This window comes from Micropterus dolomieu, linkage group LG12 (assembly GCF_021292245.1).
Source record: "Micropterus dolomieu isolate WLL.071019.BEF.003 ecotype Adirondacks linkage group LG12, ASM2129224v1, whole genome shotgun sequence".
NCBI lineage: Eukaryota > Metazoa > Chordata > Actinopteri > Centrarchiformes > Centrarchidae > Micropterus > Micropterus dolomieu.
The window spans coordinates 33,039,751-33,054,919 of NC_060161.1; the positions used below are offsets into that span (position 1 = coordinate 33,039,751).

General features: G+C 39.3%; 1 protein-coding gene across 1 annotated transcript in view; it reads right to left on the bottom strand.

Annotated features, from left to right (window-relative positions):
* Nucleotides 1–4,709: 4,709 nt before the first annotated feature.
* The window catches only part of LOC123979930, an 18,413-nt gene continuing 7,953 nt past the window's right edge, over nt 4,710–15,169 (bottom strand). Inside the window, exons 8-14 of the mRNA XM_046064037.1 lie at nt 7,091–7,145; nt 6,891–6,987; nt 6,722–6,772; nt 6,453–6,562; nt 6,222–6,359; nt 6,019–6,130; nt 4,710–4,780 (exon numbers count right to left, since the gene is read on the bottom strand). Coding sequence (XP_045919993.1) covers nt 4,710–4,780; nt 6,019–6,130; nt 6,222–6,359; nt 6,453–6,562; nt 6,722–6,772; nt 6,891–6,987; nt 7,091–7,145 — 634 coding nt within the window. The remainder of the gene's footprint in view (nt 4,781–6,018; nt 6,131–6,221; nt 6,360–6,452; nt 6,563–6,721; nt 6,773–6,890; nt 6,988–7,090; nt 7,146–15,169) is intronic.

Genomic DNA, 15,169 nt, shown 5'->3' on the forward strand with positions numbered 1-15,169 from the left:
AGCAACACAGAGAATCCCTTGAGCTAAACATAAGAGATGAAAAATGGCTTTTAAGGCTGACAGGCTGAAATATCCCATAAGGGGTTTACTGAAAAGTAATAGGATGTCTAATTGAATATGTGAAGTGGAAATATAAACCCTTGTTGCAGCAAGTCTAGAAAGAAAAAACAGAAGAGGTGCATCACCCGTGTAAATGACACCAATGAGCCCCGCTGTTGAACTTCCAGCATAAGCTCAGCATTTTCGGCGGCTCGCCTTTAGACGTAAATTTACCTACTGAGTCCTTTTCAAAGTTCAACTCGGCTAACTGATGGAATATTCATCGTCTTAAAAATCAAGGATAACCTCAAAATAGCATTAAAGAATTACAGAACAGAGCGTCAGTAGTTTTTAATAATATCTTCTGTGCATATATCACCATTTAGTCTTCAGTTTAGTTTTTGCGTGTAAAATGGCTGCAGTGAACAGACTGTGCTGCCAGGCGTACAGAGCGCACTGAGACCACCTCACCATCAGTCCTCATCATGATGTAGGCCAAACATAACAAAACCAAAATAAAAACAATGTGTGCACCTGCAAACATCCATCTTCACATGATCTCCCAGGGTGGGTGGATACCACTGACCGAAGCGAGTGTCCATGAAGATTTCCTGACCGATGATGATGTCTGGCTAAAGTTTCGATTTAGATTCCCTAGAGTCCTGCTCCTGAATCTGTCTGCTGAACTTCAGCATTAGACAGACCAAGCTGATGGAACCGTGCCATCTCTACAGTACAAATACAACATTCAGTGTTTACATTTCTACCTAAAACCTTTGTTTAGAATAATATAATTTTATGAAACTCTATTAAACTTCCACCTCACAAACACCTCGATTGTATAAGAGAAACTCTTTTTTGACATCCACTTTATGTCCGACCATGTTTTCTTTATTTCTTTTTTTTTTATTTTCTTTTTTTATTTGGAAGAGCAAATTCCCATCGTTCCCGTCGTTCAAGTACATAAGTAAGGGTGGATTGAGAAAGTTTAGATGACTTGGTCCATATTGCCCTTCTGAAATTTTCTCTTTACGGACCACTACTTATTCAGTTGGGAACAATAACAAAGCAGAACAGAACCGGGTTGCGCACCACTTCTTTTCCATAACATAAATCTCATAGACAATTTCAATACATTCATCAATGGTGGGTGGGTCTACTTTTAACCATTTCCTGGTAACAGATTTCTTACTGGCAGCCAATAGTATCGCCAGCAGTTTTTTATTGATGTTGATGTTCCATGCTTCAAACCCTAGATTGCCCAAATACACAGTTTCACATTTAAGTGGAATGTTTACACTAAATACATTGTTTATATGTTTGTGGATCTCTTCCTAGTAAGGTCTTATTGTCTGGCAGTCCCAAAAAATATGGAAGTGGTTGGCTCCATTAGATCCACAAAGTCTCCAACAGGCATTTACGCTGCCCTGGTATCGTTTCTGAATGGGTGTGATAAAAAATCTTGCAATGTTTTTCCAGCAAAACTCCCATCATGTGTTTGACCCGGTTGATAACCACTGTAACTGGCATATTTTCCCCAAGCTCTCCCATGTGATCATCACTTTTACTTCCCTTTCCCATTTCTTCTTTATGTATTCTGTATTTTCTTGTTTATAGCATTGTATAGTTTGGAGATAATTTTGTTGTTTGGTCTGGGTTTGTTTAATGATACAAATACTTCCAGGAACCCTGATTCTGTTGTTCCTAACACCCCTTTAAGATTGTCATTAAAGTGACACCTCACTTGCAGGTACTTAAAAAAATCCTTTTTTCCCAGTCCATAATCTTTATTCTTCATAATCATAAGCACACCATCTCATAATTTTACATGCTTCTCCTAATCTGCTTTTGCCTGCCAGGACTTCAGAAAGCTGCCTCTTATAGAATCGTCTGGGATTTCCTGTTCTTCTAGTAATTTGTTATCACTTAGTAGGGCTGTTTATTCCGTTTAACATCGTACTTTCTATTTCTTTCCATGCTGCAGTGTATGTTGGTGAATACAGGCAGACTAAGCGTCTCAGTTGGGCTGCATGGTAGTAATCCTGTTGGCAAAGAAGGCCCATTCCACTCTTCTCTTTTCTTAGTTGCAGTGTCTTAAATTTAATTCTGGCCCTTTTCCCTTGCCACAAATACCTTTCTATTAATCTGTCCCATTCTAAGAACTGCTCAGATGGTTTTTTGACTGGCAGACACTGACAAAGGTATAGCATCCGTGGAAGAATATTAATTCTGATTGACTCTATCCGGGAACTTAAACTTAAAAAGGGAATAACATTCCATCTATGTATTTCAGATTTTATCTTTGAATTTAATGGGCCGTAATTGATGTGGTACAATCTTGAAAAGTCCCTAGGTAATAAAACACCCAGATATTTAATGGATTCAGCCTCCCATTTCCAACTGTACCTGGTCTTAATTGAGGCTGGCGGGTCATAGTTCAATTTTAATATTTAATACCAAATTCCTGTAATAATTTCATCAGTTTTGGGAGTGTCTGAGTAGGTTGTGTTAAGGAGGAGCAGCGACACACAACACCCTTGTCTAGTTCCTCTTTCCAGAATGAATGAACTGGTTAAATCTCCATTGATTTTGATTCTAGCCGTTGGGTTGTTGTATAGAGCTGCAATTATAGTCGTATGAAAGCCAAATTTTGAAAGTACTTTATATATAAATTACCTCACTGAGTCGAATGCTTTCTCTGCATCCAAACTTAATATCAGTGTCTCCAGTTTTTGATGAGTGATTCGTCTCATAACGTGCAGTGTTTTCCTGATGTTATCTTGGGTCTGTCTTTGTCTGTCTTTGATAATTGTCAATCCAATTTGTCCTTCCCCTCTTTTGGTATGATTGAGATCATTGCTTCCCTCGATGAAGGGGGATGTTCTTATTTTCCAAACCCCAATTAAACATTTTTAATAGTGTTGGAATTAGTTGATCTTGCATTACTTTGTACCATTTTGTGGGAAAACCATCTGTCCCTGGAGATTTCCCTCCTTTCATTCTCCTGATTGCTGATAGAATTTCTTCTTTTGTTGTTTTAGATATTAATTTTCCATTTTGTTCATCAGTGATATGTGGGAGGTTAATCTGGGCCAAAAAATCTGGTTGTTGTTGCTTTCTGTGGCTGGGAATATAATGTTTTAAAGTATTTTAGGAAGCACTCCTGGATTTTTTCCAGACTAGTTTCTATTTCATTTGATGCAGAGTTTCTTTCTTTTTTTAGTTCTTTAATCTTATGTTTGTTGTCATCTTTGAGAAACTTTGCGTGTTCTTTCTGTAGTCTCTTCAGATCTTCTTCTTTGATTCTTTTATTCCCTGAATTTTCTTCTCATATGAGGATATGGCTATTATTTTGCCCCTAATCACCGCTTTTAATGCATCCCAGAGAATCTTCATTATCATTATTATCCAAGTATGACTGAATTTCACTTTCAGTTTATCTTTAAGACTGGCTTATTCAGAATGAATACAGAGTTCAGTCTCCAGAGAGTGGATTTCTTATTATTATTCAGGTGGACTGACATATAAATGGGACCATGGTCTGAGATAGTGCTAGCTTGTATTTCACAATTGTCCATTGTTTAATCGGATATTAAAATAACGCCACATATTAAAATCCCTTGACTTTTTGTTGTCATTAGATCGACTATATGTTTATAAAAGGAGCAGTCACTGCCCGGAGGGACATACACATTAAGGAGACTCAACACAATTCCTTCTATTTTGCCCGTAACTAATCTGCCTTCACTATCCTTATGTTCTGATATGTGTTCATAGTTTATAGCACCGGATATCAGAGTTGCCACTCCTCTCCTCCTGCCTGATCCATGGGAAGAAAAATAAATTTCTGATTTCTGATTTATTCAATTTGGCATGTTCAGAGTCATTAAGGTGTGACTCTGGCAAGAAAGCTACTTGAATTCTATCCTTCTTTAATTGTGATAAGATACCTCTTGCAGAGAAGAAACCCTCTTAACTGGATTGAGTATTTCATTTATATTAAATGATGCTATCTTTAAAGACCTGTTTTGCATCTATGTGATTCCCCCCTTCATCCCGTTCAGAAGCCTGGTGCTTTTCCCCCTCCCTGCAAGAACCAGCAGGGAATGAACAACTAACATATTAATAAACATAAAACCGAACACAATTTGTCTGTGAGACTCCCTATGTAGGGGTCTGTTAAGCTGACATCCCAAGGTGGCTTGAAGGGAAAAGTCTCCCTCCTCATTCCAGAAGGAGAGGCCCTTACCTGCATGGTGGAATAATAAGCTAATAATAATAAGAAGCTCTTTGAGGTCCAGGTAGATTGTACCAAACAGGAGATATAACACAGATCAGCCTGTTTCAATGCTTGAGACTTTTAATTTTGCATAAGAGAAGAAAAAACAGTTCACTCTGCAGAATAAAGTTGTGCTAAAAGCTTTCTTTTCATTACACATTCAGTCTGCTCGTATTAAAGAGACAGAGACAATCCAGCTGCTGTTTATGTCACTTGTCGCTTCGTTCCTTAAGTAGCGTTACAGCGATAGAGAAGAAATAAAGATGTGAAATAAGATATAGAGCCCTCAGGTCAAATATGAGACTGGTGGTGTAAAGTGAGATGAGTTTCATCGCAGAGACACAAACAGAAATTGATCAGTGTTTGTGCTTTTGACAGGTTCTTCATGTTTTTATCTGTCCTCTCTGACACAGATAGATGGGAGCAGAACATCACAAGCAAAGTCATCCCAGCATCTCTGATCTGTAAAGTCCAAAAACACAGCAGTCAGACAGCAAACCTGAAACTGTTGAACATCATTATGTAGACAGATCATTCATCCTGGGATATATTGTACGTTTGAACATCATCACTCACAGTTACAGGCAGAAACTCCTGACTGTTGTCATCACAGCACAACAGTTTTTGTAGCTGCATCATAAGGTTACTAATCAAAAACAAAATCAATAGTGTTTTCTGTAGTCTATGATATTATGCCATGTATTTGTAACTTAGAGTGACTTCATGAAGCCAAAGATTTTCAAATTGTAATTCACCAGCATTTTCTTTGATATTCATACAGTACTATTTACACCAATCACACACTGAGCTCTCATGGAAAATCATTTTATCTCATGTACCTCTAAAAGTAAAACCAATACAGTTTTTTTTGTTGTTTTTTGTTTCGTTTCATTTGTTTTTTTAAACCTGTCCTGCCCAGCAGCCTGGTATAGAGTATGATGACCTGGATACCATATTGTGCCAGACAGATTTTACTTTAACAAGAGAGTATTAATATACTCCTTTGTCTGTTTTATTATTTATTTAATTATGTATTGATTTGTCACCGAGCCGGACAGGGGGGCAGACACGGGGATGGGGGGGCACAAACAGACAGCACAGACAAAAGGACAAGACCTGTAAGAGAAGGGGTATGGAAGGTGGGGACAACACATGCAACACAACATGCAAACGCGGGAAGACCACACGCACACAAGATAGACCAGTGCCCCCCACCCCGCCGCCGCAACCAAGACGCCCAAATTCCACGCAATCATCAACATCCGTGCACACTGCGTGAGCATGGCGACACCCTATGCTCGGCAGCTCCCTGCGAATTACGCGTACGATGTCGGGCAACGAGAGACAGCGAGCGAAGAGGGCCCAGGCGAGGAGAGGAGACAACGGGCCCCCACGCCCAGGGACACGGGGCGGCTGTGGCTCAGGAGATAGGGGGTGTTGCCCGTCAATTGGAAGGTCGGCGGTTCAATCCAGGCTCCTCCCGGCTGCATGTCGAAGTATCCTTGGGCAAGATATAGATAGCCAATAGCCCGAGTCCCGACACCACCCCACAGCACCCCCGACGCCCCCGGGGCTCAAGGGTCAGGACACAAGGCCAAGGAGAACCCCCCGACTCCTTCAAAAACCTATTCTATTCATCCTGTCCATTTTACACCTATCATATACTGAGCTCTCATTGAAAATATTATTATATTATTTACCTCTAAAATTAAAGCCAAGACAGTTCTGACGACCACCAGCGTTATCAGGCTGTCCATTACACCACTGAGTAAAGTGGAAAGGCGTTCCGTCACTCCAGAACCACAGTGACTCCTTGAATACAAAAGAGAAGTTTGTACATATAAAAGACAATAATTATTTAATCAAATAACTGTTGCACATTATGTAATGATGGATAAGAAACCTGTTGTGCATCAGACCCTCCAATCCACGCTACAACTTGATTTTGAGTGATGCTCGAAGTCGACATGATGTGAATCACACCAAACTCCTTGGAGTTTTGTACAGATGCGAGGTTTCCACCCAGAGAGTGACAGTTTCTCTACAGCGGAGAAAGAAGTGCAGAAAGTTGTGATTTAGAGTTGAAACTAGTGAGCAGAATAGACGTAGTGTGGAAGTTTCACTGAATAATTACCTCAGCCAAAGCCCAGCTCATGGTTTGCGCAACATAGAGGTAACATCGACCGTTGAAAGGAATCCAGCCACTGGGACAAGATGTGGCCCTCTTGACAACATGACTCCCTCCTGAAGTCAAACAGACAAGGATAATGAGTCTACAGTAGTAGATGCAGTCGTTCTGTTTGTTTACCGGAGGATAAAAAGATTTTCAGAATCATACAAATATATATATATATATATATACACACACACATATTTGTGTAGTTCTGATAAAGTACCACTGACCTGTTGGAGTGAACAAATCGGTCCGATTTCCAGCCTCTGCGTCTGGAAGAGCTGGAAGGACATTTTGACCCACTAGTGAGTTCATGTCTTCATCTACCCTTGTTGCTGTGTATAGACACATGAACATAAGCTGTCTCTCGTTCACACTCACATATGGAGTAATACTCACCAGCAGCTCTGGTCAGAGCCATCATGGCACAAAGAAGTGCAGACAGAGTCAGCGTCTTCATGGTGGAGATGATGCAGATGTTGAAGATGATGATTACCTTTAATAAAGACAGACAGGGACATGTTAGTAATACTTCTCTAGGGAAGAGACCACCTGTAGTGGCAGTCAGGTCAATATATAATGACAGTTTGTGAGCAAACCTGCTGCAGAACGATCTTCTCTTCTTCCTTCTCAGCGTCTGTAGCTTCAGTCGTCCTGAACCAGAGAAACACCAGCTCTTATATACAGTTGAAGACGGATCTTACCAGGAACTGAGGATGCAGTTACTTATCTTGCCACCTCACAAAACCAAGGAACTAAAGACAAAACACACAACTAAAATACACATTTACAGGCAACATGTTCGCCGTGTCCAGCTGAAAGGTTTGTTTCCATAATGTTTGTAACCATGAGGCTGTGAAATGTGCTCACTAAAGAAACATGCAAGATCATTTTTAAGCAGAACTCAAACTATTAAATGACATGTTTGACCTGCCTGCAATTGATTAAATGACCTGTAATAAATGTATTTAAAAAGAACAAATTCCAATTGGGTTGTGATCAGTGTTGGGAGTAACGTGTTACAAAAGTAACACAATTACAGTAATGTATTAGTTTTTGCTGTAACGCAGTAATATAATGCAAATACAAATCAGTAATATTATACCCATTACAATCTCAGTAAAGCGCGTTACAACGCACTTTAACCTGAAATTAAGAGGTGTTTAGTTTTTTAATAATTCACCAACACAGAGACTGTGCAAACTACGGGGAGCTCCTCTTAACAAGACGGTAGCTTCCCTGATGGATCATGAGTAAATAGATTTCTATAGGCTATATTAATATGTTGATTGGACGCAGTCAAACTGTAATTCTTTGTGACCTGGACTTCTCAAGATCTGGAGTAGTTATTAATCATTGTTAGGAAATATATATCAGATTCATGTTTGCTGTCAGATGAGCCTTGTTCAACATGTGAGACTGAAATAGGGCATTGTTGGGTGAAACCATCGCTGGATAAATTCCAGAGAAATTTAACATTGAGTCATTTTTCGTAACATAAAACTAGCTATGAACTCTGATATCATCATCTTTGATCCCCTTTAAGTACTGACAGTATCAGTACAAGTAGCCTGTTCGCTAAATAAGTGTGAGTAACACATCTGTCTCTCTTTATTAAAGGTTTCTTTAATGTCCACCATATAGATGCTGACTGTGTCACTGTTTGAAAAGGCCATGATGGCTCTGACTCCACGCTGCTGGTGAGTTTTACTGGCTATAACATTTACTAAAGTAGGCCACTTCAGTATCATTTTTAGTTGTGCGTATTTTGTTTTTCCATTTTCTGGGACTTTACACTTCTGTTCCTCCACAATTCAATGTTAAATATTGCACTTTATACTCAACTAGGCGAATTTGACAACTATAACATTATATTTTGGATACAAAACATATCAACAAAGAAAATACCTTCACTGTCCTAAATAGTTTATTTAGCTGAATAAATAGGAGACGTTTTTCATCCTCCACATACATTGGACACCGTCAATATAGGGCTGAAACAATTTGATAAATTCGAGTAACTCGATTAAAAATTATTGATGCAAATTCTTTGCTTGTACATAAATGCATCAACAATTATAATCCAATAATAAAATATATCAGCCTATGATATAGCTGATATATATCCATAATAATACTGTCTATAGGGCCATTTTAGATTATTACATTACTTTTGATACTTTATAGATAGATTAGATTTTAAATTTTGGGATTTGAATATTCAGGTTTTCGTTGCACACCTGACCTCCGCTCACAGCAGTGAACGTAACGCTCCTGTTCACATCGAAAGGGAAAACAAAATAAAGCCCTCAGCTGTGTGGGAGCTCTTTAAACTGAGTGATGACAGCCCGCTGCTCTGTACAGAAGCCACCAAACCGCTTCTGCAGCATCTAGTTTTCCTCTCTACTAGGGCTGCAGGATTATGTGAAAAGTCATTAAGCGATTATTGTGGACAATATTGCAATTTGCGAATGGATTATATTAGAACAAATGGTACTATGAGTCTGCTTGCTTAATTATCAAGGAATTCATGAAACACTCACACTCAAAACTGTATTTCTCATCTTGAACAAAGTCAAACAATATTTATAACAATAAAAAGTGAAACAGATGTAAAACAGAACAAGGGAAGCGTGTTGCTCTACAGAGGAGGCGGCTAGAAGGAGCAAATATTGGCAGACGGCTCATTGCACATCTGTCTAATGCAGAGTCTCTATCCACAACCTGGAGGAGAAACTGTACATGAGTGTATTAAAAAAAAGAGTATAATGTTTAGTTAATAGTATACTCTTAGTATAACAGTAATATGACAGTATTGCCTACTATTTTTACCTCTAGTCGAACATTAAATCCAGTTACAACTGTTTGATTTCTGTGGGTTGTTTTTATTAATTAAATCCTTGTGCAAGAAAAAGGCTCTACATTGGTCTCTAATGTGTTAATGCTAAGTACTAACTTGTCAATAATCATATTGTTCAACTTTTAATGACTTGCTGTAGCAGGTCAAACTTTTTTTAATGTGATTGGTCTGTTAAGGAAAAGTGACTGACAGGCGTGTCGGCTCTGTGAAAGGTTGAAAGCAACTAAATGCACGCATACAGCTAATGTTAAATGGCCAGCGAGCCAAACCCAAACCTTCCTTATCTTCTCCCTGTTTTCTTCTGTCTTACTGCTTCAGCTGCTGCAGACGTCTCTCTGTCTCTGTCACAGAGCGCGCTTTAAAACTTAGACTTTATGCCTGACTATGTTTTGAACCAGCTGGTGCTCATAAATCATTTTTGTCATTGTACGTAGGCTTATCTGTTTTAGGGGCACGTCAAAGACTGGGATCTATTGAACCAGGACACTGTTTTGAAATCATATTTTTTAAAAGTCCCATTGTCCCACTGTTTCTGGTCCTAAACTGAATGATTTTCTTCTGAAAGAAAATTCGTGACAACTTATTTTCAAATGAACATTTATTTTAAAAACATAGTTAGATGGGTGTGGTGTTGGGGTGTACGGGGAAGTTTTCTATATGTTGAATATAATATAGTCTCTCACATTAATTTCTCAAGGCCGGTCAATTTTCCTTGGAACGCCAGGGAGAGGTAAAGTTTGAATAAAACCATTAAAAATCAATACATAAAGCCTTTGCTCAATTAGATGAAACATACCTCAGTCATTTATTTATATTGCCCACAACACAACAGGAGGGTTAAACTAAACCAAATGCTGTTGGATAGTAAACTTTGAATAGAAAGATCCATTTGAGGTTTGGATCACATCGCACCTGTATCATCTCATTAGGTTTTATTGAATGGACATTTTCACTAGGTGCTCCCAACAATTATAATGTTCAGTATTATTTAACAGTATTAAAGCTAAAGTTCTTTGAGGTCCAGGCAAATTAAACTCACACAAACAGGAGATATAACACAGACCAGCTTGTTTCAATGCTTGAGACTTTTAATTTTGCATAAGAGAAGAAAGAACAGTTCACTCTGCAGCATAAAGTTGTGCTAAAAGCTTTCTTTTCATTACACATTCAGTCTGCTCGTATAGAGACAGACATTCTTTACTGCTGCTCTCTGCCTCAGACTTTCCATGTATTCGCATGTATCCTTATCTTATGGCTTTTCCATGTAGGCACTTGGAAGGGCAGGGAGGTGCTCTCCTTATCTTATGGCTTTTCCATGTAGGCACTTGGAAGGGCAGGGAGGTGTGCTCGCAGAACAGAGCCATACCGCCAAATATAACAACAATGCCACAACATCAGTCTTTGATGAAAATGGGCAGGCAAGGCAACAAAGTCAAGCTCAGCTCATTCAAACATATCAGCTGATAGCAGCCATCTCAGTTGTACATCAGCTGACAGCTCAGCACAACCTATGTAACTTAATGGGAAGTAATATTCTGGGAAATAGCACATTTTTTTATTTATCCATACTCAAGGGCAGACGAAACTCAGATTAATAAATACTCGTTCTTCGACGCCCTTCTCCCTGTGATGTGCTTCTGTCAACGATTTATTGAAATTTATTGAGGAAACTGGTAGAGCCGCGTGGCTGGCCAAGACAAACATCACAGACATTTCAAGAGATGCCTTTACACTTTGCATTACATCTATTGGGTAAATACAATAATAAATTATTAAATGTAAATATTCAAGCGGCTAACCGCATGTCAATAAATACATTTGAGAGGACTGTGGCTGACTTTCCCCAATTTGATAGTCAAATGTGAGCTGTGTGCAACTGCAGGGGCGGGGTATAAAAACGCTGCAACTGAGACGCATCCTTGCTCTGTTTGCTGTGAGCTGCACTTTACTGGATGCATGCCTGCATGTGTACTGACTCTGCAGGGATTTTATTAAATTAGAAAAGCTGATCTACAGGAGGAAAATAGGCTATTAACAGAATGCTTGAAAACCTTACTGCATTATATTCCATAAATTTTTTGTATCTTTTAATTGTCACCTGTTGCCTGAATTTTGTGTTTCCCTTTACAGAAATTAGGACTTTTCCATCATAAATTGAGACAGAAAGGCAGAAATTGGTGCAGAAATTTTCACCAGAATGCAGGAAATTAAGTCTTCTTTTTTCTGGAGGAGGACCCCAGACCCTTCTCCTCATTTCTGTCCCCTCCACCATTGTAACTAAACCAGTGTTCTTGCATTTCAAGACATCTACCCCATAAAGCAAAAAGAAGTCTCTGAATTGACACACAATTTATGGAGTAACACATATAGGTCTGATCTCCCAATTTAGGCTATGATGTTGATGTTGACAAGTATGCTGATCACACTTTTTCACAATTGACCTGATTACTGACTTGGCTGTTCGTCTAATCATGCTAAAATTGTGAGTTTGGCTGCTGAATGTTTAAAACACTTCCTGTGGATACTAGAGTAATGATCCCAACCCCTGAGGTGGACTTTTTTGGGTTTGGCAAGGGGGGGCATCAATTTAAAATCTCTCGTAGGGGTCCAACAATGTCAGGGCCAGCCCTGCCTTGACTCGTCTGCAATTCTGTGGGCCCCAATTATCTTTGCTACACATTAGTCAGCAAACACCATCATGAAAGTCCAAACGGTATTTTTATTTCTTAACATGTAAATGAAACCCTCAACACTGGTGTAGTGTTTTGTCTCACACCTTTATTTTTAAAGCACTGAGCAAATATTTTCTCTTAGGAAATGTAGTTTTCTTTGACTGTGTTTGTATAGGGCTGCTGCCATTACGGTTTGAATTCCAGCTCTCACTCACTCACTCACTCACTCACTCACACACTCACACACACACACACACACACACACACACACACACACACACACACACACAAAAATACATTGACAACAGCCATGTGTGATTTGAATGGTTATCATGAACTCCGCTGCACAAATCTGTCCAGCACAACGCTGTCACTGTCGGACACACCTTCAAAAAAGTTATTAGCAAGTAGCCCAGCTAATTAGGACAGCTATGTTAATGTTAGTAAAGTGATAGTCAATGTATACAATATAATAATTGGGATTCATGTTGATAAATATCCGTGGTCAGGAGGTTCAGTGGGAACATTCTCCATGTAAAAACCCTTTCCATTATTTGGTGACTGGTACCCTATTTTTGCTATCTTGGTTATGAAGTGATATTTTCCACCGTCTTGTCCACCTTTAGATGACCTGCATTAAAACAACACGGGGCACAGTGTCAAAGAAGAGCTTTTTGTAGTCCATTTTCGGAAGATTGTAGTTTCATCATGGCAGGCCACGTCAGTAACATCCACCATCACATGATTACGCCGGTGGAAATCTGATGAGGATGGAAATGTCCGTCAATTGGCTTTAAAAACTAATAGGCCTAAAGTTGTTGCGATTAGTGACGGAGATTCTATGGCTAAGATCACACTTTTTGAGTCAAAGGCCTCAAAGGTAAACGTGGGCCAAGCCTATGTGATGAGAGGGTATTCCCTCAGGGGCCAGTCCCCTCCTTATGAAATACCTACAACAAAAGATAAAATGTTCTTCAAGTCCGTCCCACTGGAGGTGTCCGCAGCGCTGAGGAGTGAGGGACAAAGGTCCTCAGTCCAGCCTCCCTGCAGACCTACCTGTGCAATGCCAGGGAGTCGTGGTGGAGGTCAGTAAAATCATTTCAAAAACAAAATGCTCACATCGTTCTCTTGTGTGTGTGCTATGTGTAATTAACGCCAATATTCTTGTTGTCCCGGTGTCCAAAATAACAAAGGTCCAGGTAGGCAAAGACGCTGTGCCCCTCACCCTGGAGCAGGTACGCTTTAAATTACAGTGCGTTGAGCGATTCAGAACCACGGAGAGCGAGAGATGATTTCAGATCACACACACAATTATTGAGAATCACAGATGTAAAAACAAATTGAAATACAATAGGCTTCTTACAGGGATGACTTATGTGATGGGGCTTAGAGTGTTAATTTGATTTACAGTGCTCTATGTTGGCCTGATGATGACTATGTTATAATGATTGAATGTGATTAGTGAGTCTGAAGAAAATATGGTCTATGAGCACATAAATAAATGTTTATATTTATGTTTTAAGGATAAAACACAGGTGTGTGTAAGCCTTTGGAGGGAGGCAGCAAAGTTCTCCTTCGAAAGGGGAAGAGAACTACGTCTGACCCATTTGTCAACATACAGGATTTAATTGCCAATTTTAAAATGCGAAATACACACAAAAATATCTAATAGGTAATAGGCCTATGCAAATATCTCAGAGTCTCATCTCAAACCCCAGACATAGCTTTGAGTCTACCAGATGATGAATGTAAAACATGGATATGTCAACTCATGTGTGGCTTTAAAGATACTGGGGACCTTTCTGTTTGAACTCATTTTAATTTCTTCCTTACCGGAGGCAAACACAACCAGCATCGTTGCGGCCTCTGGAGCCAACGAAGATGGGCGGAGGCCACGAATGTTGAAATTGTTGGTTGAGGGAGACGCCACATATGAGACTGAGGAGGCCCTTTGGCTTCCTCTACAGAAGAAATTTTAAAAATTTCCATTCCATTTAAAATCAAAACTGTCAGGGGAAAAGTTTGTTGAAGCTGAGGCCTTTGAGGGAGAGGAGGCAGAGCAACGAGTCCATGCCTCTCTCTGTCTGTCTCTCTCTCTGACCATTAGGCCTAAATGAAACTAAATGTTTGTTACAATCAGTTTAACACATTTTTTTTCTAGAAAATGTTATAATTCAAGAATGTTTTATGTTTTAGTGAGTTGAGTTGTTATTAAGATGTTTAAAATAAATTTACACTCTTGATACATTCTGTATTTGCTGTAGTTTCTGTGATGTTTGACACTTACTATATTGGTATTGTATGCAAGCAAAAGTGGGCTACTTCTGTCAAAATGTAGGCCTACTTAAAAGTTAAAAAGCAGGGTAAATTCAGACTTATTGGTACATTAGGACCTGCGACATTTTACACAAACGATGGACTGATATGGAAACTGAACCAGAACCATAGAGACTGAATTCTGTCACATCACATGATGCTCCTCAAAGTGAACATAACAGCTCCAATGGCAAGCGATGCCAATCTTGTCTGTGATTACAAACTACAGGGAGTGTCCACTAACATCACTTCTGTATCGTCTGTGAGACAACAAGAGGTTGATTTCATATTCCTTAATACCCAAACTGAATTAGAACTACCAAGTAAATGCAGTTTGAAATCTTCCGCATCAGACAAGTCAAGCTTATCTGCTCCATTAGTAAATACTGTTGCCTGTGATAATGTCTTACAAGACTTGAACTGAATGTAAACTGACAAAGCGAGGGGAAAAATCCAAGAGGAGACTACTGGTATCTGAAAAGGCATCACAGATAAAGGAGAATCTAAAAAGAAAAGAAAGGAGAAAGTATGTTTCTGATGAGGAAACTCAGACAAAGAAAACGAGAGTCAGTTACCAACCACTATCAAAACAACCCTGAATTCAGAAGGAGGCAAATGGAATATATTACAAAATGCTGCAAGGAAAATGCGGAATTCAGACAGAGGCAGCAATCTTTTATCACTCGGTGTTTAAATGAATAGTGCAAGGTCCCCAATGAGAGAAGGAGGGAATGTATTTGTACAACATGTCACAGCCATCTTAAAAATGGATTAATGCCAAGCCTCACTGTAACTAACAACTCGGAGCTTGTTGACATTTTACACCTGTG